General features: G+C 38.5%; 5 protein-coding genes across 9 annotated transcripts in view; 3 read left to right on the plus strand and 2 right to left on the minus strand.

Annotated features, from left to right (window-relative positions):
- The window catches only part of LOC105453526 (mitotic spindle assembly checkpoint protein MAD2A), a 54,601-nt gene extending 50,652 nt beyond the window's left edge, over nucleotides 1-3,949 (minus strand). For 2 of the 4 annotated variants that reach the window (XR_974882.1, XM_011695564.1), the window contains exons 1-3: nucleotides 3,762-3,949; nucleotides 3,316-3,681; nucleotides 3,094-3,224 (exon numbers count right to left, since the gene is read on the minus strand). Coding sequence is in view for 3 of the 4 variants with exons in the window: in XM_011695564.1 (XP_011693866.1) it covers nucleotides 3,094-3,224; nucleotides 3,316-3,681; nucleotides 3,762-3,834 (570 nt within the window). In the remaining variant the exon portion in view is untranslated. Of the gene's footprint in view, nucleotides 1-2,194; nucleotides 3,225-3,315; nucleotides 3,682-3,761 lie in introns of those variants that run through there. The other 2 variants (XM_011695565.1, XM_011695563.1) reach the window with 2 other exon arrangements.
- A 556-nt stretch (nucleotides 3,950-4,505) lies between these two features.
- On the plus strand, nucleotides 4,506-8,376 carry LOC105453525 (nucleolin 2). 2 transcript variants are annotated; one of them, XM_011695562.1, is made up of 4 exons: nucleotides 4,506-4,731; nucleotides 4,954-6,576; nucleotides 6,840-6,923; nucleotides 7,720-8,376. In XM_011695562.1, the coding sequence occupies exons 1-4, from the start codon at nucleotides 4,630-4,632 to the stop codon at nucleotides 7,873-7,875; spliced, it is 1,965 nt and encodes a 654-aa protein (XP_011693864.1). In that variant the 5' UTR covers nucleotides 4,506-4,629; the 3' UTR covers nucleotides 7,876-8,376. The 2 variants fall into 2 exon arrangements, with proteins under 2 accessions (XP_011693864.1, XP_011693863.1); XM_011695561.1 differs by lacking the exon at nucleotides 6,840-6,923 and adding an exon at nucleotides 7,120-7,572 and having other exon boundaries at nucleotides 7,720-7,807.
- A 1,095-nt stretch (nucleotides 8,377-9,471) lies between these two features.
- Nucleotides 9,472-24,749, minus strand: LOC105453524. Its single transcript, XM_011695560.1, has 2 exons — nucleotides 24,218-24,749; nucleotides 9,472-9,710 (listed from the first exon to the last, which is right to left on the minus strand). Exons 1-2 carry the CDS (start codon nucleotides 24,406-24,408, stop codon nucleotides 9,584-9,586), a joined length of 318 nt encoding a protein of 105 aa, XP_011693862.1. The 5' UTR covers nucleotides 24,409-24,749; the 3' UTR covers nucleotides 9,472-9,583.
- On the plus strand, nucleotides 9,642-20,384 carry LOC105453523. Its single transcript, XM_011695558.1, has 5 exons — nucleotides 9,642-9,731; nucleotides 15,353-15,510; nucleotides 16,165-16,331; nucleotides 18,469-18,637; nucleotides 19,734-20,384. Exons 1-5 carry the CDS (start codon nucleotides 9,720-9,722, stop codon nucleotides 19,924-19,926), a joined length of 699 nt encoding a protein of 232 aa, XP_011693860.1. The 5' UTR covers nucleotides 9,642-9,719; the 3' UTR covers nucleotides 19,927-20,384.
- Nucleotides 24,750-25,296: 547 nt separating the features above from the next.
- LOC105453528 (Golgi SNAP receptor complex member 2) lies at nucleotides 25,297-26,512 on the plus strand. The gene is made up of 2 exons (XM_011695567.1): nucleotides 25,297-25,565; nucleotides 25,641-26,512. Exons 1-2 carry the CDS (start codon nucleotides 25,426-25,428, stop codon nucleotides 26,137-26,139), a joined length of 639 nt encoding a protein of 212 aa, XP_011693869.1. The 5' UTR covers nucleotides 25,297-25,425; the 3' UTR covers nucleotides 26,140-26,512.
- The last annotated feature ends 441 nt before the right edge of the window (nucleotides 26,513-26,953 follow it).

Raw genomic sequence — 26,953 nt, forward strand, 5'->3', positions numbered from 1 at the left:
AAGAATTACCGCATAATGTTATTGAAGACGCGATCCGCGCTGCTCCGCCACACCGTAAAGACTGCGACGACGGAAACTTTGTCATGAATCATTAAAAATTACGAATAATACAAAAAGAATATGAAAAGAAATAAAAGAATTAAAATATGAGAAATTTATCTCTGTGCCACTGTTATATCTAAATAAGTATTATTTTTATCAGTGGGATATTAATAAAAAAATTTGCATTTTGATAATTAAATAATTAAGAATTTTAAAATTATTGCTATTACATTTTAAAACTTGAAATTAATTTTAACATTTTACACATAGTTTTGTGCATATAAAAAAAACTAAAATTTGCCAGAACTAAAATCTGACTTCAATGCTCATTAGCATTGTAAACAGCAATGCTTTCTCCATTATGTTTAACGTCTTTTCCAACCAGCTTTTCTAATGATAATTTCCCCTCTTCCTAATTTACTTCGCAAGAGAACTTTAAATAATTTACGACCCGACAAACTTCATTACCATCATTGTCCGCACTCTTACGGTGTTGCGAACCAGCGGGATAAACACGTTTGTAAAACTGCAGCGTATCTCCAGCAGCTTTCGCAGTGTGTGAGCTAAAAAAAAAAAACGAATGCAGAGCAAAACTAGTCTAGGGCACATTTAAAGAGCGTATGGCTTGGGTGCAGAGAATTATTACGAATGTAATGTCCGTCTTTGGCGTAAATCACGTGCTTTTGAAGAGTAACAAAATATTTCGAGTAGAAAATCTTACAAACATCTAATTATACGCGGTTGTATTCGCGAAACGGCGTAACGTTAGAAAATAATCATCTTTTGCGGAATGTGTAAAATTCTGCAAATACTGTTCGCCGAAACATTTCTATAGTTTCATCAAATGTCATCATCAAGTTGTCTACCAAAGAGTTTTAAAAAGTTGAAAACAATCATATTGGTTATCGCAGAATGTTATTGTAATTGCTGCGATAAATCGTGAAAATATTCATTGATGTTTCGAAAAATTTCTGAAAAACACGTGTTAATGTAATTTATTATTAATGTAATTCGCATAAGCAGAAAATACTCGATATTCAGAATCGTTGAAATTTGAAACGTTTGCGCGTAAAAAAAGTGCATCGAAGGTCCGGGATATTTTTTACAATCTTGAATGCTCGAAAGTGCTATTTTCTCAAAAGTACCGTACGACTCAAAGACGAGCCAAGCGGACGAGAATCGGACGTTTGCGTTCCGCGATAGTCTTTATAGCGAAAAGACTACGCACTATTGATAATATGGCTAATTCTAGCAGCACGAAGTATTAACGTTAATAGCGAAATTATTATAAGGGAGACGTAACGGCGAATTACTAATAAAGGTATAGGTCGCCATCGATGTTTCCCGAAACAACCTCCTTCGACGAAATGCGCTCGAAACAGTGGCAGATATAAATGAGAGAAGCGATACTCTTTTATTCCTATAATTGGCTACTCTTTGAAGAGTAAAAATGCCACATTTATTACGATCGCCTAATAAATAGTATGCAATAAAAATGTTACGCTGTCTATGTTTTAAAGTTACTGACGTTTCCTTACATTAAAAAACGATTTGTTACCTTTAATTAATACGCAAAATAGAAGATGAATTCATAATTGCAGAGTGCAACGTAAAATATACAAGAGAAATAGGTAATAAAAATTTTTAGATATAATTAGATCACCCAAAAGTAATGTAACAGATATTAATCATCTAAAATGATGAGGAGTTACACGAAAAGTGTACAATTTGAATACTTACATCAAGTATTTGGATACTTACAAAATTAAAGTAATGCTTTTCAGACATTCTGAAAATGACATGTCTAAAAAGCATTATATATATATATATATATATATATATATATATATATAATTTTTTATTTCAAGATTTCTTTAGAGGGCTTGTTGCACATAAACCTATATGAAACCTTCAAAGCATGTGCCGGTTATTCGAATAAGAGACAATAATTTTCATTCATTTAAATTTGTCATCAAATCGAGTGCCGATTACCGGGCATCGCGGACAAACGATAGCGTGTATAAGGCACAAAATGATTTTTATTACTTAGTTTCGTTCCTATCCAAGTGAGGCAGATTATGATTGAATATGTTACACTTGTATTTACGAGTGCATTTGTAAAATGATTTACCTAAATTAAAAAGGCATGATGTTTCGAGTTATTTTTTATTTATACGTAATTTCGTTTAGGATACTTTAGAGATGGAGCATAACGCGAGGAATCGTTAGGAAATGATTGAGACTAGTATCGGCATCGAGATTTCATGTGAGAGAAGCTTTACGCTGGAAGACGCTAGCGTTAGATGATTACTATGAAGCGTCGGCAAGCGAAAATACTTTATTCTAGTCGTATCTCTCATGCTTTGCCAAGTAAGCAAATGTAACTCTTGTGTTTAAATGTAAACGGTCAATTATGTTTTAATAAAATCTGCCAAGATTCTCTTGTCAGCGTTCTGTGTATTTCCCTCTCTATCCTTTATATTTTTTCTTTCATTCCTACACACCTTTCTTTTTTTATATAAAAGTAGATTTAAAAGTACATTCATAACTAGAATCTAAAATACTAAAAAAAATGAAAACAAAAAAAATTATAATTATGTGAATTTTAAGAGAGGATCTAATTAAATTTTAATTTATATTGTCAAAAGATCTAATATTTAAATCTTTACTTGCACTATCTTCTAGATACTCTACTCGCATTTAAAAGATCTGATTTTTGTTTAAAAAAAATATAAATATATATGTATTCGTACAAAATATATCAGATTAACTGACATATTAGTTGCAAGAGCATTATATATATTAATCAAAATATTATAAATACTGTAGAATATTTTGCTGTGCGATTCAACCACCAGTTTGTAATTGGAGCAACAATTAATATAGCAGTCTTTGGTAATGGTGGTTGACACGTATGCAGCTGACATAAAATGGAGTTTGTATTTACAATGATTACATTAGTAAAAAGGCAAACACATAGGCTCAGGTGTTTTTGTAACTGACTACAGTATCCATTTTATGTAAAGAGGTTGAAAATGATCTAAGCTGTACCTCTTGACTGTTTGCAATAAAAACTGGCTGAGTCTCGTCCCACTGGTTGGGAATGTTACAGTCTGGTACTGTGTACGTAAGTATGTCGAAGGAACACAGGCAATCCAAGAGCGGCAAAAAGCTCACCGTGCCTGCAAGAATACTTTGTATTACGATCTAAATGGAACGCAAAAATATAACGCAGCATTTTGCTAGAAAAAAAATCGCACTAGATCTCTCTACCTGTGATCTGACGTATCACTTCGCGTATTTCCTTCTGTATAGTTTTCTCATCCTTCGTCCCTACTTCGGGCAGATCGCCCTTGATAATGCTGCTGTCTGCTCCGTTCGCCTTCGGATCCTCGTAATCGACCTTGAAGTCCCACTTCTCCAGCACCTCCTTCGTATTGACGTTCGTTATGACGAGCGTGATCTTGTGCACCTTGCGCTGGACGAGCCACTCTTGGATCTGTCCCAGCACGGTGTTCAAGAAGGTCGTGATTTTCTCGTCCGTGGACGTGAAGATGAACAGACCGAAATGCTCGGAAGGCTGGAATGTCTCCGGCGGATATATCCCTCTTTGATAGAGTATACTATTGACTCCATAGACTGCAACGGGGAAGAGGTGACGATCGGAGAGAGGTTATGCGTATTTGAAGTCCGAGATTGACTTACGAAATCGTACTTACGCAGATATTGCGCGACCAACTCGGCGGAACCTTTCAGGGTAATGCACTTGGCCCTTTGTTGCGTCTCTGTCATGCTGCAGAACAATCGGATCACAGCGGTTTCGTCGGAAAATCGACGGGACAAGCACTACAAGCACTCCGGGACCGGGCTACAAATTTGAAATGAAACGGCTGGTCGGCGACCAATCGTATTCGACCAAACGCGCGCGAGCGGCGCGAGCGCGCCAAAATAGAGATCGCCAAAACGACCGTGTGCCGCGCGATTTGAAAGCGTATTCCACGAGCCCAATCGGCGTATATATTTCAAATGTGCAAATATAGTTCATAAGAAAATTATTAATAATTGCTGAAACTTAAGAACAAGAGGGTAGAAAATCTCTGCGATAATATAATAAACAGCTGCGTATAAAAAATAAAATAAAATGTATAAGTCAGTTTCTTCTATTCTAAAAGTTTTTCTTAAGAGAGTACTGAACTGAGTAAGCATTTTTTGTGCTAGAAGTGCATAACAAACAATTGCAAAAAACAATGCGTGAAAAGATATATGGCTTCTACAAACTATACTTGTTTTTAAATTCTGTTCAGACAATTAACGGCTAATCGGACATTAACACACTCCATGTTATGTCATTTTACGTGCACGCGCGGATTGGCTGGTCTTCGGCGCGAATGTATTGCGTGTTAATCCCATCTATCAGTACCACGTGAACCCGGGTTGGGCGGAAGCAGCGCCACGGAGCACGGAGTGGAGAGTGGACGCCACATTCGCCGCCACAAGTAGCGAAGCCGGCGTGTGAGGAAGGAACGTTCGTCGTTCACCGAATTTATCGAGCTTGTTCACTTACGATCGACATACGCATCCGGCACCATGGTTGGCGTCGACGAATTATTCATATCCGGCCTCGTGTATGAATATTTATTGAAGAAAGACGCGTCGTTGGCGGCGGTCTTTCAGAAAAAGACAAACGCGGTAAGTAAGGGCGGCTGACGCCGTGCTCCACTGCCATGCGGTATCGGAGAACCGCCATACTCGCTAACCACGTGGGCGCAACGCGCCCAACGTGATCGTGATTTTTCTCGATTGCTCCACGATTCGCATGTTATCGCGATCTTCTCCGTTGCGCCCTAACTAATTTCTAAATATTGCACGTAATCGACGATATCCACTTTTAACGATGCTTATACTTTTCAGCCTTCCCTCTCAAAAGGATGCCCGACGTTAATAGAAGTGTTTAGATATTTCCAAAAGGGCTCTCCAAAGAAAGTCTCAGTGATCGCGCAAAATAAAAAGAGCAGCTCGGATTCGAGTTCGGAAAGTGAAGAGGAGACGGGAAAGAATGTTGCACAAGTCAACGGCAAGAAATCGGTAATTGAGACAGTGCCTCTTAAGAAGGTAGCAGAATCTTCCTCGGAAGAGTCTTCCAGCGAGGAGGAAGAAGAAGAGGAAGCACCAGCTCAAAAAGTAACGAAGAAAGGGAGTAAAAATGCCAAGGCACCTGTGCAGAAAGCGGAGAGTTCTGATGAAAGTTCTGATGATCCTGAGGAATCGCCAAAAGTTCAAACGAAATCTGTGCAAGAAGCAAAAACGAATAAGAAAGTAAAATCTGCTCCTCTCATGAAGGCAGCAAAGGCAGTTTTAAAAGCGGTTCAGTCATCCGACAAAAATTCATCTGAATCATCCTCAAATGATTCATCTTCCAGTAATTCAGCTAACAATCAATTAGGAAAGCCAAAACAGACTATCAAACAGTCGGCACTCAAGACGTCCACCCCAAAAGCGGCCAAAACACAACCACAAAAACAGAATAAACCGACACAAGCTGCAAAAGCAGAATCATCGAGCGAGGAAGACAGCAGCGAGGAGGAACCAATGCCGAAAAAACTGGTTCAAAGTAAATCGGCAGTGCCAGCAAAGCAAACTGCCATGGAAGAATCTTCGAATGACGATAGCAGCGAGGAGTCTGTTCAGGAACCAACTTCAACAACCGCCACTAAGAATCCAACTCCGGCAGTCGCCGCTAAAAAAGAATCTTTGTCGAGCGAAGAAGAGAGCAGCGAAGACGAAACTAAGGCAGTCCCAACAAAAGCAGCTGCAACTTTGAAGGCACAGAATAAATCGACGCCAGCAAAAGTAGTTAAAAAAGCAGAATCGTCATCGAGCGAAGAAGACAGCAGCGACGAGGAGGAACCAGCGCCGAAAAAAACAGCTCTCAGTAAACCAACAGTACCAACAAAAGTAGCTACCAAGAAAGAATCTTCAAGCGAGGAAGATAGCAGCGAGGAGGAGCAGCCTGTTAAAAAACCAATCTCAGCAGCTGCTACTAAGAAGTTAACTCCGGCCGGTAAAAAAGAAGAATCCTCAAGCGAAGAAAGTAGCGAAGATGAATCTCCTGTCAAAAAACCAGCTTCCACTAAGCAAAATGCTGCCGCTAATAAAATTAGTTCCGTAAAGAAAGATTCGTCAAGCGATGATTCGGAGGATGAATCTGATGAAAAAGAGAAACCAGCGACGAAAACAGTAGCGAAAGCAGCGGTTAATAAAACACCGAAGAAGCAGGAATCTTCCAGCGAAGAGTCAGATGATTCAGAAGATGAGGCACCGACAAAAGCACCAGTCAAGGCACCCACCAAAAAGGAATCCAGCGAATCCAATTCAGATTCCAGCGACTCCAATAAAGAGAAGGCAAAAATTCAAACGCCAGCTAAGGGACAAAAAAGGAAGCATGACAATGATGAAGAAAAAACGCCAGCAAAAGGTGCAAGAAATAACTATGGAAACTTTGTAAAAGCTAATAATAGCTTCGACGGAGATAAGGTATGATAATGTCTTTATATAAAGTACTGTGTAAAATATTTGCTAAACTGAATAGAAAGTGATCAATGAATATAACAAAATTTTCTTGCCAAAGTTCGCTCATAAAAAATGTTAATAATTGCATATTGATCACAGCACATATAAATGTTCTCTTGCTCACTTTTTACATGCAACCATTACGGATATATGGTTTAAGTAAGAATTAAATGTTAATGTCTTTAAAATGATAGAATCCTTTTTTATTATCTATGATTTTTATTTAGTCACAGAAAACTCGTACATTTCAACGTGTGCAAAGCGACATCCAATTGGATCCTAAGTTGGCTAATAATTCCTTCGAAGCAAAGGTAAATGCTCGAAAACCGTCCGAGAGGCATAGGTCACTCGCCCTTTTCACAAAAGCTTGAGACCCTGCTTGAGACTATGTTTCCGTGCATTCACCAAATTTATTCAAATTTTAAATGAAGCAAATAAAAGCAAGAATGGAGAAGTAATAAATCGCTTTTAATAATGGGCAATTGACCTATTCCTCTTTTGTTTTAGAATGAAGATGGTGATAACAGTTTTAAAAGACAAAACTCAGAACGAGGTGGATTCAGGGGTGGATTTAGAGGCGGTAGGGGTGGTTTCCAAGGAGGATGCGACGAGGGTGGTCGTGGCGGTTTTAGAGGCGGTTTTAGAGGTGGTTTTAGAGGCGGACGCGGTGGCGACCGGGGTGGTCGTTGGAGCAACGATGGTGACAGGGGCGATCGCGGAGGTCGCGGCGGTTTCAGAGGTCGTGGTGGTGGTGGCGGTAGAGGTGGTTTCGATGGTAGAAAGTCTTGGGGCGGAAACAATGACGGACCAAGAAAATCATGGGAAAATAATGAGAATAATGATAGAGGAGGTTTTAAAGGTGGTTTCGATAAAAGGAAATCTTTCGATATCGCAGGACCACCTCAAAATAAAAAAATCACTTTTGACGATTAGTATTTGAATAGGTGATTGTATATAAAGGTGAGGGAAAAATCACGATTTTGTTAGAAAAATATAATCTTTTGAGAAAAATGTAAATGTAAAGATAGAATCTTTGTGTAATGTAAACGTAAAGATATAATCTTAAGAAAAATATAAAGATGTTTAATGTTTATTTTTTTTTAACAGAAAGGTGCACGAGGATCATGGGGAGAACGCGCTAATGAAGTACTGAAGTTTACAAAGGGCAAGAAGTTTCGGCATGAGAAGCAAAAGAAGAAGCGTGGCTCTTACCGCGGCGGGCACATAGATGTACAAGTTAATTCCATCAAATTCGACTATTAAGCAGTTATACACAAACAATTCGTGATTCTTTATAACCATATTTAAATCCATAAAATAATTTTAAATTTAATACCGACTTATACCTATTGTAAACAATGTATCTATGTTAAAATATATAAGACAGCTGTTGTCTAGTATTTTAAAGAAAAGACGAGATTTTATAACAAGTTCGGTTGATACATTCACTGATGGACAATTGAAGCTATATAACTGAAATCATACTGGAAGTGAAATATTTAGCATATTTGGCGAAATATGTGCACATAAAATTTCATTGAGCTAAATATTTGCGTTTATAATTCTATAGATAACTACATATATGTTGTATGCATTTAACTGATTTTGCTATTCGAGAAAATATTGAACATACTGTTATCAAACAATATATACTTGACAAAACCGCAATTTTTTATTTTTTCAGTTATTTTCTCATGATTTTCTATATCTGTATGTCATGAAGGTCTGTGAATTTTATTAAAGATAATTCACAAGTGCTAATAATACGATGTGTTTTGAATATATTATAAATTACATCATAATGAACATTAATTTTAAAACTCACAGTGATTAAAATACAAATGTTCGAATTAATTTATCGATTATTTATCATTCTTTTTTATAAAAATATAGAATAATTATTAATTGTTATATATTAGCATGGGTTGTATGTATCTTTGTTTTTGTTTGTTTTTTGATTCAAGACGTAAGAATTGATTTCAGCAAATTTTAATATTACTAATTCAATTTTACAAAAAAAAAAGAATGCGAACAAAGCTATGATTGGTGCTAATCATTAAAAATTAACTAATAAAAAAAGTCCCATATATTTCTTTATGTAATAAGAGCAATTTAATGCGATATAATTTCCCAGATAGCACAGAGAATGAAAAAAGAACTCAGTTATATATCACTAATTCTGAGTTCATTTTCAGAAGCAAAAAGAATTCTTTTTCTAAAAGGGATTCTTTTTGCACCTGAAAATGAACTCAGAATTGATGACATAAAACTGAATATACTAATGAATTCTTTTAGGCTCTGTGTGCTATCTGGGTCGGTTATATTGTCATATAAAAAAATATTGTTTTTAATCAAATATATCTGCTTTATGTAGCCCCGGTAAATTTGAAAATCTTACAAAAAAATTAAAAATTTTTACCGCTACGTTAAATGTTGAATATTTTTTCATCTGTCGCAAAATTCATATTTTTCAAAATTTCAATCAATACTAGTAGCAGAATTTATACAACAAAAATAAGTTTTTCATTCATAGGAAATTAATAACCAATTAATAGCTTTAGGCTTTTTAAAAAGGCTAATATTTTGTAAACAGGCCTGATTTTTCCTCGGTCGTTCTAGTAGCGAAAAACTTCGGATACTCTACGTTTCCCGACCTACCTGAAAAAGGGAGTCGTAGCAGAAGCTACCCTCTTTCACATCAAATCATCTTCTCTTTCCATCAGTAGGCGGAAAAAGGTTTAGAGGCAGAATAGGGGCCAGTATCCCCAGCCAGAGTGGAAGAAAGAGAAAGAAAGATCCCCTCTTTCGCCCCGGCTCGCTGCCCAAGCACAGAGAGCGGTTACTTACGATTCTACAGTCAACCTCTGGACATCCACCTGCGAGGACGGAGGTGCTCGACCCCACTCGACATCCGGTGCAGTGACATGAACGGTGTTTGAGGAAGCGAAAGAGAGAATCGTGTGCCCCAATTCTAATATTCCCTTTTTCGGTATCTATAACTTATTTTTTTACTTACCCGGTCTCTCGAGGACAGTCTGCTCGATTTTAATGTAACGTGGAGATTGCCGGACGGGCCGAGAAAGGACTTGTAATTCAAGCTGAAACAAATGTTCCTCACGGTAAGATACAGATCAAATTTTTTTCGAAATTATAATTTAAACGCTACCACCTCGCAAATCCCGTAAATTTCGCCTATCGAACAATTTTACGAAAATAAAGAATAATTAAAAACTTGGGTCCAAGTTCATAAATTCGAAGCGAAGTTTGAATCACTTGATCGTGAATGTACGGTTCAATCAGTTGTAATATCTACCCTTCGGTTCGATCAGTTGTAACATCTACCCTTCGCGGATTAGAGATTTGAAACCTATGTGGACTCAGGTAGACGAAAGAGGGACATCAAAATACTTCTTTCAAAGGGCGATTATCCCGCGGCTAAGGGCTAAAAGCGCTATAAATGGTGCTTCGAATTTTTATTACCTAAGGCATTATGTAAATATAAAACGTTTAGCTGCGCCGCCGCAGACCATGATTTTTTTTCGAGATATGTAGCTACGAAAACTACCTTAATACAATTCGATCTCGCTTTTTTTGATGAAATTCTTTTCGCTTTGTAATGCATAATCAATTATTAACAAAAAAATTGAACCGTACAAATTGCAAATATGTTAAGAATGTTATGATAAAAATCTCAAACAATGTTTGAGAAACACTGATGAGCTAAGTACGTTGATTGTTCGTGCTAATGTCTTTTACAAATGCATTCTAAATATAATACGTAATTTCTAAAATCATGTATTAAAAACAAGCGTTTCGATATTACGATAATATGATATTATCAGTGTAAGAAAAAATATGTATGCGTTAGCAATTTGTATGTATTATTATAGTGTACTATATATTCAATTTTTAATCAAATTAATCATATTTTTACATATGTCTTTCTGATATAAATACTATGATTTCAAGATTAAGTTAAGTGTTTAAAATATTACGGAATAAATTTAGATTTGTTTCCGATTTTTCGGATATTGTATTTCATGACTAATGTTCGAATTGCATTTTATTTGATTTATTACTCGCTTCTTTTTATAAAATATTTCTACAAAATAACGTAGTAAGATGTAGTCGATTGTTACAAGCTAAGACACAATTGTTAGTCTGAGATTTGTCACATCATCAGCCGCAAGAAAGAATCTTGTGGTGACAGAATATTTATTCATGCAGCGAACCACCGAAATGTATGTACCGTTATCGCGTACAAGGATAAACGTATAACTCGATAACGTTCGACGTGTACTGAGAGGAAACGACGTTTTGGATGAATCAACATTACCGTTAGATTTGGCGACGCGTCGCGTATGGACCGTAGAGAATCTGTTTCTCAGAGTAGACGCAAAAACGGAATATCCTCGAGTCTTATTGCCCGATTAACTCTGTTAACAACCTCATAATTAAATGCCTCGCTAATCATGGAAAAATAGAGAATATATAAATATAATTTATATGTTGATATTTAAATACATAGAGATTAAATAGCTACAAATTATATACTTTACTAGTAAATTGGCAGCATTAAATAATTAAAAGATTTTACAAAGATTTTAAAAGTATATTACTTTAATTATTTAAAAAAGCATTTTATTTTAATTACTTTTGCTTATACACTGATTTATTTGGAAAACAATATAGATAATTGCCGCAAAAATTATGCCAAGTTCCCCGAATAATCATAAAAAGTTAAGAACAAATTTTAAGATTAAAAATATTCCACTATATTCAATATTACAATGATTATCCATCAAATGAATTTAATTCTGGCAATACAAGAAAATCATTTATTTCTATTAGTATAATTAATAATATCACGCATAGAAAAAAAAATAATTTATTGTGTGACGAAAGCGTATAACAGAATTTATAGATCGTTGTCTTACATCGTAAAAATGAGGAAGCGACAGAAGGCGATTCTAATTTGAGTAGTAACAGTACACTTATGGCCGGCCGAGACGATTACAAAACGACGTGAGGAATCGCTGCCTGAAATAATCGACGTCCAAAACCGCCGCTAGCATGGAGCCGGCGAAGATCCCGAACGCCGGCTCTTCAAGTTCAGACGATTCCCACGTGCGCGTTGTTCCTCTTTCTTTTACGATCATTTGTCGCAGCGCACTTAAATGATTTTATACGATTAAATGTTATTCGAGGTTTAAGTGTAATTTGTAGTTATTAATATTGTCTTAATTATCTTTGCTTATCCTCGTAAACGTTCTCAGGACGCAAAGATATAACGACCGTAGTGATATAAAAAATTAATAATCCTATGTGTGTGAAACTTGTTGCAAGCATTTCTGAATTAAATTAAGCGATAATACATCTGAGGTAAATTATTAATTAATGTTACAGATAATAAAAGAAGGACTATAGAAAGAACAGAAACGATTTTATCATTGAGTATATCAAGATCATTATTATATGTTAAAGAAATGATTTCACGTCCGTATTTGTCGGTTCGTCAGCTTCTCAATACACGACTGTGATATTTCCTTCTTTTTTTTGTACGATTTGTACCTTTGCTTTCTCGGAATTTTGATCAGTCGTATTGTTAATTCGAACCGTGTGCAAATCGCGTATGCACGCCGCGTCTCGCCGTGACTCTCGTGCGAAAAAATCCAGGGCGGAACGAGGAGATCGTAAAAAGGACCGAGACCGCATCGCGGATCCGGAGAGAGGCGCGCCGCCGGCAGGCGTGAGAACGCTTTTAATTAACCGCAAGGTCGCAACGGTGGAGTAAGTAACGTTATACAGCGGGACGTATTATAGACGTATTGGAACGGAAGGCATGGATCTGCTTAGCTCTTCCTCTGCGATCCTCTTCCGTCGCGCCGACCCGCGAAATGGATCGCGCGATACGGGGAAGCGCGCGCCGCCCGGCGCGGCGCTTTGATTAATCGTAACGTTAATCGAGCACCTATCGCGCCTTTTCCGCGCTTGCAAAAAGGAAACAACGACGGCAGCTCGGTCGTTGTTACGCTCCCAGGGCGGATAACGTTAAGAAAGTGCGGTGAAGCGGAAAGAGTAATCAGGTAGTACTCGAGAGAACTTCGGCGCGTAACGAGAGTAATCATCCTTTGACCGTTGCGCAAATTTATTACGTACAATCGGCAGTTATCTCTTTTTCGGCTTAACTTTGTGTTAACGATGTATATCTTAAAGCACATATTCCACATATGTATAGCTCAATTACGCGACCGTAACGGCCCGATCGAGATCTACGTTCTAATTTTCTCAATATCGTTTTAATCGGACTTGATCCAGAGAGTTTATAAATTATAACGATTACGCGAGAGAGAAAGAGATCGTGGAGATCAATGCCGGGATCAAGGATTTGTCGAGGTAACAGGTATGTCGAGTGTGTGCATCGCGCGCGCGCGCGCGCGTCCGTCTCTCGATGGTCACGGCCATTGACCAACCTTGGACGGTATCCGTTAATGATTTCCTTGCTCTGCCGTTGTTGACCGTGGCTCGTTATTCAAGCGCCCGTCAAACGTCAGTCAAATCGTTCTCCAAGAAGTAATAATCTTCCTCGTGATTTTTATTGGCCGCGCTTAAAATTACAACCCGAAACATAACGCGAAAACCTGATAGGCACTAGATGATTTTTATGTGAAACCCCATTTTTTATTTGTACAAATAAATATGCAGTTATTTTGTTAAAGATCCTAAACCCCCATTAAATAATCTAAGAAAAGAACGAAAGAAATACTAAATCCAAAATCTTAAAAAGTTTTACGTCTTCTGAAAAATTAGTAACAATGAGTAAACTCTTGTTTAAATTCTTTAATTTCGAGAATTAAATATTTCTTTGTAAACAATTTTTCTTATTAAATACATTTTTTTAAATTAATTATATCTTATAAATTGATAGCTTATAAAGTGCTTTAACAATTATTATTATTTTTTAATCCTTATATATTTATTTTCTCTTCCACAAAAAGCAGATCTGTGGAACTGGTCCTCTTAATCGTGCCAGGGTTAATTGAATCTCGTCCGGCGAGGACTCGCGTCAACATTGGAAAGCAATCCCGCTTATTATTCCACGTTGTTAACATGGTCGCCGATATATGCGAAAAATTGCAATCAAAATGCAACGCTCGCGCACACGTTGAGCTTCTTTCCGAACGTGTGCGATCGCTTTCACTCGTCGTAACAGCGCATAAGCGCGCATAACGGATTTTACACGGTCCCACCAACCTACAAACCTCGAACTGCATATATGTAAGGAGTCAAGCATCGATTATACGCTGATCATTATTCCTAATCCGCGCTCTCGTCTGATCGTCGTTCACTCTCTCTTTGTCTCTCGGCCCCTCTCTCTCTCTCTCTCTCTCTCTCTCTCTCCCTCGCGTACGTCGCGTCGCGATTCTCATTGCGCCACATACGAGCCGTCGCGAAAGGGAAAAAAAATAATTCTGGCCGACGTGATTTTTTTTCCACGGTGAACTTCACCCGCGAAACGGAAATCCTTTCGACGTGGATTCCGAGAGCGAAATGATGGCGAGTCTCACGAGAACCGGTGATTTCCCGGCGATTATCCGTTACATCAAATTACTCGTACGCGCGTACGATGCTCAATTGCTCATAATGCAAAAGGATTAACTAGAACGATATACCGCGATAACTGAGAAAATATGATCGAAGCCTAATTGGAATCTGATATATATATATTCACTTTCCGATAAAATTGCGCGGTTTCTCGCGCGCGGAGCGCACATATAAAATTTTATAGACTGTGAAGAAACCAGATGTCCCTATATCAGATATCTTGATCATAAGATATCTTGATATTAAATGCCAAAGAGAGAAATAAATTAATAAATGAAAACTTTATAGAAAAAATTCCTTTAGTTAGCTTCTTTAAAAAATTAAATAAAAGTTTACATCCCTTTGCATTTGATTTCATCGACAATACCTATTATTTGTCCATCTTCCGCTTTCGCGTCCACGCATGTCGTATAAAGAATGAATAGACAACCGTTTATAAAAATAATCTGTCTATTGATCTCGTAATTCTAGGGATCCACTTTGGAGAATATCTCGAATGTAGCGACTCGCTCGACACAACGGCTTCGATTCAGGAAACCGTTGCGGAATTTTCTCTCGAGCTGTGAAGTGCGTGCTCACACCTGCGTGTGTCATTTACTCTTGCTCTTGACCTCTTGCGAACTCAAGTTCCAAGACCGCTCGCGCTCGCTCGCTCGCTCACGCGTTCTTCCGTCGCGCGCTCCGCGTTCTTATATCCTACGCATGCTGACGCAGCGCGAGTTCATCGCCAGCGGGGTATCAATCTTTATTAACAAGAAGATAATACCCTCCCGGCAAGATTTCGCCCGTGGCGGAGCGCTTCTTCTCTCTCGCGACTATCACTTTATCTTAACGCGGCGTTACGTTACATTGACGGTCTTACGCTGCAAATGACGCTAGAATATCTACACGTAATATCTAGCATAGGATATGTCTATGCTAAACTATCACTTTAGGCGCTGCACGATAGTTACCCGGCGATGATTTGAAATCTCAAGAGGAGCGTTCAATTCTATAGAACGTGACTTTTCAAGGAGTTAAGATAAACATAAGAGCTTCTCCCTTATGTCCAAGAAATCATATCGAAGAACATGTCACGTCCAATTATTTTGAGCATTCCATTCTCAAGACGTCAATATTCTCTCTTTGATTTCAGATGTCCAGATATCTCGGTCTGATATTTATTATCATAGCTGTTACGTACGCATATGGCAGGGAGTGCGACGGTAACGGTATGAAATTTGCATATATGCGGGGTGACGCGCTCACCGACTCCACTGACTGCTTAGGACCGAATAACATGCCGTATCCCACGTAAGTAGTAAAACCCCCGTTTTTATACAGTTCAAGTAATTTCATATAAAAAAAGTCTAAGAGACATTCAGAAGATGTTTGGAAGATTGAAATATTTTCTAAACATTTTTGTTCTCTGGTAACTTACATTCTCCGATTAGTAGTTTGAGCATTTTGCAGTTTCCGCTGGAAGATTAACAATTTACCATATTTGAGATAAAAAAACTGAAATGATGACAGAACCGTTACTCAAATGATTTAGATGAAAAATGATTTATTCTGCAAAAAATAAATTTGCTCATATTTCATAAAATTTAAAAATCTAATTTACCTTTTTTACATATAAAAGGGGATACAACTAAAATATTTTTGTTATAAATATTTCTTGATAAAATATCAATTTATCAATAATTTTAAGAAGTAAATATCGCATTTTTCTGAAATAGATATGCTTAAATTTACAATTAAAGTTTTGTTAATCGTTTCTCGCTTTAATTTGATTGGTGAGAGAACATCGTCAGGATGAGTTAAGTACACAACGTCGAGAACTATTGGACTATTGTTTGGAGCGGATTATACTCAAACTATCGACCGGTAGCATGTAAGAGAAGATCTTACAATTAATAATAGCTAGGCAGAATGTACAACGGATGTTATGTGTACCGTTCTCGGCAGCGCCGCGGTATCGAGATTGGCTAAGAACCTCTGGACTACGGGCAGTAGTCGAACCGGGCGATCGCACCAGCCACGGACGATTGATCCCGAACTGACGAGGCAGGCGCTTTTGCACAACTACAAAGTGGCCCACGGGGGCTATTCTATCGCCGGAAGCTCCCGGAACGGTAAGTCCGCGTTTAAACACGCAGTGTGTTCCCCCTCGTCATGGAACGCGCGTGACATTAATTCATTTTCTCTTTTACCTCATCCTAGAATTGCTTTATCTCGTTTAACTCCATTGCAGAGCTCGCGGATCGCTATTTTTCACGTCTTTATCTAAATGCGTGGCAACGGCTAATTATATTGTGAGTGACCCAATGGAAGTTGTTTACAATCTCGTTCATCTTCCGTCAACCGGTTTTATATCTGCACGTGCAACTTCGCTTCCTTCTGTTTCGCGTTGAAGTTTATTTTAATCCCATTGCTGTATGAACGAAAGCTAAGAAATGACAAAATCCAGTTTGTGTTCCTCTCAACTTCTGGGGTGCATATGAATAAATCTCTCCTATCTCGATTGAATAAATTGAGAACGATTAAATCACCATCATCCACAAAAACAAATGTGTTTTTGATCCTACAGTGTGTGAAGTATATGAACGGAAGTGTTTAGAAAAAAAAGATAAAGTCAATAACCACTTCTGTGTGCTTCTCTTAATTTCTTGGTGTAAATAAATTGCTATCTTGATCCTATCTTGATGGAATAAATTGAAGAGATAAATCTTGTTTTAGCTATTCGCTAAAAAAAAGAATCTCAAAAATAATCGTCGTCACAGCAATATCTCAAGCGAGCATAATAAGCGTTAAGAAAGAGTAAAACTAATAAATAGAAAAATTCGTTTTTATTACTTGTTTCATCTTCGGAAAAAAAAACGACTTCCAGGATTTAGAGATCCGCAAAAAAAGCCTATTTTATCGAACGCGAAATCGTTCCGCAAACGCGAATTATCCGGGAAGCGCAAGCGCTATTGCTTCGGTATTCGCATAAAACGACCCTGTTCCCACGTAGCCGAAGACCCCGGGAAAAAAAACCTCGTGGCGCGCGCTGAATGACGGTGAACAAGCGCTCGGGGCCCCGCGAGCAGGCCCCCACGAAAATTGGAACGGCCGGTCGCGAGGTAGGTACACCGATCGGAGCGTGCACAGCCGTTTACGATCGCGGCTTGCCCGCTGCCCTGCAGCCTTCAGTTATGCGGCTGTCCTGACACGAAAACCCGCTTCTAACCGACTTCTAACCACTCCGTGTTTCCTAGCCGGCCGTCGGGATTTCTGCGAAATTTGTGCGCGCGGCCGAACAAGATGAATCCCGCGCAAGTTTTCCGATCGGGGACCCGCCGCGCCGCCGCTGCCGTCGTGGTGCTCGATCCACCCGATAATAGTCGGTCGGTGGCGCACCCGATGGGCCAGCAATAAGGCATCGTGTGTTATCCAGCCAATACAGTTATCGTTCCTTGTGCTCATAACGGGACCCGCCGGCGACCCACTCGTCGTTTCGAGCATATATGCTCGCCTCGAAATGCTCGACGAAGGTCGCTGGTTCCGAGAGCGAATCTCTCGGCTTAACGCCAGTTGTTCACCAACATTATACTTTGTTTGCCGTAGGACTCGATCGATAGATTTTAATCACTTGATAGTCAAATGTAACGAATCGAGTTTCAATAGAAAGAATTTATTTTATATTATTACTGTTACCAAGTCAGGTAACAAGTTCTGAATGGCTTCTGAATTACTTGTTGAGAAGTGCTATCTCATATTTAAATAGGAGTCCGGAATATACTTGACATTTATAGAAAAAAATTATGTTAACTTTTTCTTTAAACATTTTATAGAAGGGAGAATTATCTTATCTAGGAAAAAGATTTTATTATTTGCAATTTTCACGCTGAATTTTTTTTTTTCACGCTAACGATGAGCAGAACGACGAAATTTCTCGCACGTTCCAAACATTAAGGAACATTGGCATGTTTAATGATACATATACTTGTAAAGATGCTGTTTTTTAATCTTCGTAATTCTAACAGGGACCCGTATGAATCCCGTAAGAATACGGGACCACATCTCGTACTATACCGTATTATAACGTTCTAGTGCTGTCAATAAACCGCAATAACGTTTTATGTTAAGTGTAGATATTTGCGCGCGTAAATAAGATACAGCTCGGAGAATACGATGCGTCAAGATTATAATGCATGTTACGCTACAATTGTGCATCATAATAAGAAAAAGAATTATATTCCCACGTAATGATAGTCACTGGATTTTCAGGCCGTGCGTTTTCCGCGAAGGAAAGTTGCGGCTCGCCCGCCCGACTCTGCAAAACAAGGTACAATACCACGGCACCTATGTACGGCATCAGCCTTACTAGCGGACAGCCAGTAACGATCGTGCAAAAGTTCCCCGATCTCCTGCAACAGGTCGTCTTCGAAGTCTGCGAGTGAGTATTTGCAATTCTGGGATTCTCGGGAAATTTGCAATCAACTTTTGCCCGACTTCTTAATTTTTTGCATCAAACTTTTTAACGAGTTTCAAATTAAGCTTATGCCTGCAGCGTTCACGCGCGTTCGAAGCTTACGCCTGAAATTAACCGAAAAAAAAAACTTTTATAATTTGTTTGTACTTTTAAAGAGATTGCTACGCGAAACCCACCTCTAATGGAGAAAACGTTTCGTAGACTTGCTCGGAAGTTTTAACAAACATTTTAATTCCGAATTTTATCCGTAATTTTAATTCCAAATTTACTCTAAAATATTTTATGGTTTTTTTAGCAGTCTACACGCACTTTGCTAGATACAATACCCTTTCTGCAGTTAATTTATGTAAATGGGATTCGTGTGTAGTCAATATTTATCAACACGATATATTGCATGAATTTTTGAACGGTGATTTATAAGAGCAGCGGGACATCGGGCCAGATTGAAATTCACTTGGGCCGCCCGCTCGCTGAATTAATTCGAATGTGGCACAGTAGGACGAACTGGTTTACCAACTCTGTGTGTTCGTGATCGACATGCGCCTACTTCTACGATCTTTTTTATGCGAAATTCTTTCAGATAACTCAAACATAGCTTTGTTAATACAAAACATCGCTATCGAATCAATGTTATACACATTATGTGTTAAAAAATGAAATTAAAGTTCTTTCGCAATTATTAATAGAAATAAATGATAGAACGTGAAGAATATACATATATTTCCACTAGCGGACATGCATCGAGACATATCTGAGAAACTTATGGTGCAGAATTATGATGAAACCATGCGAGAAAATAATTTGAAGGAATTTCCTCTTTTTCAAACGTTGCTCGTAAAGATCGTAAAGATATAGAGGCGAGTGTCGTAACGTATATACGGACAACTACATATGTACATCCTCGTCTCGTGGACGCACGTATTACACTCGAAGTTATGTCAGCTTACGTATTCGAGCGCTACGAAACCTTACGTCCGCTGGCGCAAACGCAACCCGTAAACAGCCTCTCCGTCCGGTGAACGAACCCAGCAGAATCTCTCTCATCGGTTGGTTGTTTCAGATCGAAGGAATGCGACGTGGTTCACGGCGAGTGCACGCAGACCTACGTACCGTACCTGTTTCTGGTGATTCCCCTCGGTCCAGTGACCCTGACCGGCCAGGATTACGTGCTGGTGGAGAGCGGTTGCGTCTGCAAGCCGAGAAATTCGGCGTCGGCGTCCACCGACGCGCAGCCGGCCGTTCCGAGCTTCTAATCGTTCGTCAAGTCCGCAAGTCGCTTGGCTACTCTGATTGTTCTTTGTCGGAACGTCAGGACGGGACTCATTCTAAACATCGCGTTTTATCAGGACGTCACGCTGTAGAGGGATTTCGGACATTAAAGTCCCCAAATGGCTCGACAATTTCATCGATGCGACTTTAGAGTACTATATTTCTTGAAAGAAATCTCTCCGGCAAGAATGTGTGGATGAATGAAACGAATTCCGGAACGGGATGAATCTGTCTTCTATTTCTTTTTTTTTTTTTAATTTTTTTAAAAGACATCGTTGCATAATTCCACACAGTTTGTTGTCCACGTTGGTCTTTTTAATTTAATCGATTATCAGCTATATATAATCGAATTTCACAATATAAAACGTTTGTTATTAATTTGTTAAGTATATTGTCAAATATTTTATTATCTTATTATTTCACTATTTTTTCTATGTAAGAGAGCTTTCTTTTTTTTCAATCTTGAAGGTTTTTGAAAAAATTTGGCTCTGAAAAGTGCAATTAAAATAAAAAGATGTCGGCTGATAAGATTAACGATACGGGACGAAGTACACTGAAGATTTCTTGAAAGAAATACTTTTAGCGAATTACCCTTCGTCACAAATCGCAATTAAATTGTCTTGCATTTGTGACGTTCGGTGGTCAATTGGGATCTGGACGAATTATCACGATGACGAGAATCTGTCGTTTGACATGAACGGAAGATAAGACTGTCGCAATTGATGGATTTCGTCGACGATAAATATCTCTCTCTCGACTCGAATTTACATACTCGTCTCTTATTAAGACACCTGATATACTTCTGGACTGATATTCGACGGATGAGTCAAATCGGTCTGCTCATTTAGTTACACTCGAGCCGATAATATAAAACGTGTTTCTAATCGAAATCTGCTCACGGGTAGCCGGAGCGTAAGGACGATTCGAGCATTATCCTCCTTCCGCTCTCATCCTTCTCTCTTTCTCGTGCCAAAAGCCTCGGCAGGACACATATTCCGGCCGACAAATGAAAAAGCAAATCGGGGCAGTGGACGGCCGTGCCGTTTCGCGGAATCCGGTCTCGGAATTCGATCGAGTTCACTAGACTCGCCGCCTCCCCGAGCCGGTTTCGAGCAGGTGCAAATGGCGTTTCAGATGAGCCTGGGTGTCCACCGACTGGAGGAACGTCGTCCACAGGCTGGCTGGCTCCCTTAAGCGCAACGTGTGTCGTAAAGTTATATCACACGCGCGCTGGATGCTGATCCTCACATCATATCGCAGTAAGACGCGGTTTTGCGTTAGAAAGAATCGACCGAGGAATCGTCGGCGCGACCTGTACGAGCGGGCGCTCGTCGCTATGTAATTTATCTTTACGGCGTATCGTACACTTTTAAGAATCATCCTGTCGACCCGGATTTCCGTATCGTTCGAGAATAACGAACGACGGAATCCAGATCTACGTTACTATACGTTACTATACTATACGTCGTACAAAGACAGGCACAGCACGGCGTTGAGATTTTAGATTTTCTAGAGAAAATATAATTTTTTTTTAACATAATTTAATTTGAAATCTACGTCTTTTTGCAGGTTACATTAAGTATTTTTAGAATAAAATTTAATCTGCAAATTTGTCATGTAAAGATTAATCCGAGAATAATCTGCTCTGTACTATTTCTACAAATCTTTTCGATACGCGAGTCGTTAGTTAAGGTATTAAATTATCATTAGTATAAAACCTGCGAACCTATCATATTGCAATAACGCCAAAACGCCTATTAAAAATGCTTAAAGGACGTCTATAAGACTTCCGTATCTTTCAGTCGTCTTCATGTCGTTTATTTTCTTTTTTTTTTAACACTCACGTTTCCCATATATAGCGCTAGCAATTATAGTAACACCGGCAGTAAGCGTTCTCCACTTGCTATGAGTATGTCATCATGACTTCAGCCTGCTGACCCAAAGAGAGTGAGAGAGAAAGAGAGATAGAAAGAAAGACAGAGAGAGAGAGAGAGGGTCAAGATCATCGTACTACTTCCTGCCCCGCTTACACGCGAGTTTCCCCCGACGCGAAAGATTATTGCCCCGTTTGCGCTGGCTCCTTCGAAGAAACCGGACCTCTCGTGAAACAAAACCTGCATCGTGACGGACGTACAACATACGTATGTACATACGTCGAGAATAGAGCATTCCGTGAATTCCGATGAGTCCCGTAATGTACCGTTACCCCGTCGGTTCGCGGATCCCCCTCACCCGGGCATCTCTCGCCTCTCGCCTGCCTCGCTCATCATTTCATCGTAAATGACGACGGGATGCGCGCAGCAGCAGCCGAAAATCAGGGTGCGTTTCGAGGTGGGCGTTTTACACGAGCGATTTTACATACGACGACCTGACCGAGAGTACAACGTACATACAGCGAATTCGAAAGTGGCATTTGAAAGAAATCGACGCGTTTCTACGGCGGATTACTCAGGAGTGACATAATTGCGTTAATTCATAAAAGTTTATTACTGCATCTCGTAAATTGTACTGAACCGTATTCTCAACTAAATATCGACGATCGCCCGGCTCGCGTTCAAGGAACGAACGGCAATTCCGACCGCAGACGAATACACGTGCGCGATATAGATGGATTCCTCATTTTCATGTCACCGGTTTGTATTTATAGCTGTAACATGCATTCATGTATTTATAATTTATTATTAGATTATCACACATTTTGTGTAAGTCTCGTGAAATTATTTTTTCCTTCCTTTTCTCCCCTCCCATCCGCTCTCTAATTACACGCTGCTTATTTTTATTTTTTTCTGTGACAGCTGCAGTGTATTAAAGTGCCTTTAAATCTGTGCCTATATTTTACAGAATAAGATTTATTTACAATAAAAAGTTAATTTTTCCTTAACTTGCGTATTACTTTTGATTTAAAGACCAGAATTTTGGATATTTCTGTTTAAAAAAAAATCGAATAATTTCAAATTGATAAAAGAATTTTACTATAAAGATCTCGTCGAGGTAAACTTAAAAACATTCTGAGTAACACGCGTTAGTCATGATTGTGTACCTTATTTCATGTTGTAAATCATGTCAGAGCGTGTGTTTCTTTCTCCTTTTTGTGTGTTACTGATTATTACACGTTTCCTAATGGATTCCCCTGTCTTGTGCAATAACTGACAACTACTACATAACGCGCGACGTGACCGTCGTATGTGATTTATGTGGTACATTAAAGGAACACAACCGCACCGTCAGCGATCGAGATTCTTGGCGCCGCAAATGCAGGCGGAAAGACCCTCGCTTTGACTCGCGCTCTAGCATCCTCTATTTTTAGTACGTAACGGTACTGAAAGAGTTGCATACGTATACACAAATGTGATAACAAGGAATTTTAATGTTTGTCCCTATTATACGTGCAAGCTAACTGCATCTACAAATTGTAAATATATAAATTCATATAAGCGCATAAAACGGATGTGTAAATGAATGCGTATTCGAAAACGCACGGCGACAGAAATGCAATTAATGTTTTTCCAGTGTACCTTTATGATTTCTTTATGCAATTTAACTGTATTTCTACAGTAATAAATATTAATATTAGTAATTAAATGTTAGTAATGTGAATAATTAAATTTTGATCATATGTTATGAATATTTAAGATATAATTGTAATCTAAGAGAAAAAGAGAAGCTATTATTATATACACACAAAGTCTATATATATAAATTTAAATATAACTATAAAATTAAATTTAGAAAGTATTCAATAATTAATATTCTTTCATAATAATTCGCATACGGAATATAATATATAGAAACTTGCGCATTGTTAAATTAAGTTAATTCATACTACATACTTTAAAGTTTAAAGAAAAAAATATTAGTATCAACAAGATATAATTTCAAAAATTTATATTGTATATGTATATGTTATATGCAAGATCATTATCGAGAGTTCAAGCTCAATGGATAAACTCAATAGAACAGTAACTGAGCGTCGGTAATGTCACAATCTTGTGCTTGATGTAAAAACCCAGATAATTATAAGCAAATTAAAAAATCATGAATTAGCGCGCACTTTTGTGTTGCCGATAATTTGAAGATCCTCTCATCAACGAAACATAATATGCTACAACTGTATTGCTCAATATTTCTAGTTCTCCATTTAACAATAAACAACTGTGATTTAATCGAGACGTACATTTCACATTACAGTAGCATTACAGGAACTCGATGTAATGGCGAAACCGCGGATCCGCCGCCGTACAAATATTAGAAAAAAATGCAAATGATGATACATACCTGCGGTCATGTTGATATGGTATACCCGTGCTTTTAATGCACTCCAAGTAGAAGAGCTGGCCGGGTGTCTCCAATTGAAACACGCGAAGACGACGTTTGTAGCGACCGGTGCTACACGCGGGCGAGAACGCGATCGCGGTGACGCGACGCGCGACGTATAGCGATTGCATGGAACGTTTAACTAAACACATTACGGACGATGCCTCAATATGCAATTAATTACGACAATCGAGGAACTCACGATAATTCTTCGCTCGCGAGTCTCACTTTCGTTTCGGATTCCGAGAGATACGAATTTAAACAATTCGAATGCGATTTCACAATAAACCATACCGCGCCGCCGCGCCGCGGCATTCGCGATGTGTCCGGCGCGTCACAGCTATACGATCTGTAAAACTATACAGCCGAGCGATATCACGATTCCAATAATTTATACCAGAAAACGCCTTCGGAGTGACGATACTGATTGCATACTTCACGCCACAATGTTATGATTGATATCGTATATGCGTATGTCCATTATGCACTCCGAATAGAAAGTATATATTTGAAGACGACGCTTTCTTGCGACTTCGAGGTGTTCGCCACTCGGCGAGAGTGCGACCGTGGCGACGCGATGCGACGATTGCACGAAACGTTTTAACGCGTTACCGTTGGGTAGTACAGTGAAGAGCAATGAATCGCAGGGTCACATAGATTGATGATTTTACCGACATGTCTGATTTGTTAGACACGTATCTGACCAGTCCATACATAATTATTAATTAAAAGATAAATAGTTAATAACTTTTAACTTAGTCAATTTTTAAACGAGTTGACTATTAACTTCAACTCGTTATTTTTAAATATATATAAACTTTAACTAATTATTTATTAATTTTTTTCTAAGTTAAAAATTTATCTATTTAAAAGAAAAACATTTTCATGTAAAGAAAATATCTCGTTGTTATTTCTCATAAACTTAATTTTACAAATAAAATATTAAATTGATTTGATTTATATATACTGTAATTTTTACCTACCTTTTCTACCAAAGTGTACCGACTCTATAAATTTCATGTTCTATGGTTAGTACACGTCATTGGTGGATATATGTTGTGATAGAACTTGACTGAACCGACCAATTTTTGCTCGCAACTTTCGAAATTGTTTGAACGTAGAATAGGATTACTACGTTATTAACCAAAAATATTTTTTATGAGAACAAAATGGAGACGTTGTACCACCAGACCAACAAATTAATACAGGAAACGCAGCACATTTTCTCGCAGCTTGAGAGAAAGTCGTCCGACGCACAGCTGCAGGAAGTGAAGCAGGCTATCGAAGACAAAATCGGTCTTATCAACAGGTAGTTAAGAGTTAGGATGACAGATTATTCATAAATTGTTGCGTATGATTACATTTTTACACGACTTTCCTCAAGCAATTGCGAGCGACTCGACGTGCTGTGCCTCAAGGGTCCAGTGTCGCAGAGGCAGAACAACAGGATGAGGGTGGATCAGCTGAAGTATGACAGCCGTCATCTCAGCGCGGCCCTGAACTCGTGGTGCAGCCGCGTGACGCGGCAGCAGCGGGAGGAAGCGGAAAGGGAGGCCCTACTGGCCAGGAAGTTCACCACGAACGACCACGTGGACATCTTCATCGATCACACCATGCAGCACAATAACAGCCTGCACAACGCCGTTCACGGCATAGACGATCTGCTGCACCAGGGCAGCAGTGTCCTGGATAACATGAAATCGCAGAGAATAACGTTGAAGGGGGCCCACAAACGCTTGATAGACATTGGCAACACCTTGGGTCTCTCCAATACCACTATGAGGCTCATAGAGCAACGAGCCAAGCAGGACGGATTTATCTTAGTCGGCGGTATAACCTTCACGTGCATAGTCATTCTCTTGGTGATAGTTTACCTCACTTAGGCACATTCCAAAGATCAGATTAAGCGTAATGTATCTGCGATTAATTGTGATTAATTGCGCGATTTATATATTTGTTAATTTTTATCCCTTTTATCAAATTTGCCATCGGCTTACGAGAAAGATAGGTGTTGCAACTATTTAAGATCATTTACTGTAAGCATATTATACGTATGTAAATATAGACGCTAGACAAGTCCGACCTACAAAATGTTATTTATATTTTATGCTAAAATATAATATTTGTATATTTTATTGCAAATCCAGTGTTGATAGTATTGTATTTCATAACGATGGAGTTCGACAATTTTCTTGAATGTTATATCGAATAAAACTACTCATATTTTTAATGGTAAAAAATATGAAAAAGTTTTAAGAGTGCCCTCTCATAAGTATATGACTTATATATAAATAATATAAATTAATCTACAGATTAACTGCATACAGTATTTTGTTGATTTTATCCATAATTTATTCACTCTTCGATAACTTTTTCAAATATTTATTATAAAATTGTGTTTAGTGCAGCTCTGATTTCCTTGTTTCTCGTTTTTTTCTTACTAAAGCCTGAAAATTGTATTGTGTCACATAAATACAGACGCATTGCAAAGAACGGGATCCGATAGCTCACGTCGCCAATTGGTTAATTAAAAAAAATTGGATAAATTAAAAAATAAATTTAATTTGAAAAAAAATTAAATTAAATTAAAAATTTTCCTAATTGATTAGACCAGCGGAAAAATCGCTGTCGCTGTAAATGGTGTGGCAATCACCCTGTGCCAATGGGATCCTTCCTAAACGCCGAATTTAAAATCCG

The sequence above is a fragment of the Wasmannia auropunctata genome, unplaced genomic scaffold (assembly GCF_000956235.1).
Source record: "Wasmannia auropunctata unplaced genomic scaffold, wasmannia.A_1.0 LD335998.1, whole genome shotgun sequence".
Lineage (NCBI taxonomy): Eukaryota > Metazoa > Arthropoda > Insecta > Hymenoptera > Formicidae > Wasmannia > Wasmannia auropunctata.

What these genes read in the sequence shown, in the direction of transcription:
- LOC105453525 (XM_011695561.1), top strand. Translation starts at nt 4,630, where the DNA reads ATGGTTGGCGTCGACGAATTATTCATATCCGGCCTCGTGTATGAATAT. An exon ending in TTCAGAAAAAGACAAACGCG is followed by an intron (nt 4,732 to 4,953) that starts GTAAGTAAGGGC and finishes TATACTTTTCAG; the next exon opens with CCTTCCCTCTCAAAAGGATG. An exon ending in ATAGCTTCGACGGAGATAAG is followed by an intron (nt 6,577 to 7,119) that starts GTATGATAATGT and finishes CTTTTGTTTTAG; the next exon opens with AATGAAGATGGTGATAACAG.
- LOC105453523 (XM_011695558.1), top strand. An exon ending in CGCCGGAAGCTCCCGGAACG is followed by an intron (nt 16,332 to 18,468) that starts GTAAGTCCGCGT and finishes CTGGATTTTCAG; the next exon opens with GCCGTGCGTTTTCCGCGAAG. An exon ending in GTCGTCTTCGAAGTCTGCGA is followed by an intron (nt 18,638 to 19,733) that starts GTGAGTATTTGC and finishes TGGTTGTTTCAG; the next exon opens with ATCGAAGGAATGCGACGTGG.
- LOC105453524 (XM_011695560.1), bottom strand. Translation starts at nt 24,408, where the DNA reads ATGTGTTTAGTTAAACGTTCCATGCAATCGCTATACGTCGCGCGTCGC. An exon ending in CCATATCAACATGACCGCAG is followed by an intron (nt 9,711 to 24,217) that starts GTATGTATCATC and finishes CATTTGTTTCAG; the next exon opens with CTTGAATTACAAGTCCTTTC.
- LOC105453528 (XM_011695567.1), top strand. Translation starts at nt 25,426, where the DNA reads ATGGAGACGTTGTACCACCAGACCAACAAATTAATACAGGAAACGCAG. An exon ending in AAAATCGGTCTTATCAACAG is followed by an intron (nt 25,566 to 25,640) that starts GTAGTTAAGAGT and finishes ACTTTCCTCAAG; the next exon opens with CAATTGCGAGCGACTCGACG.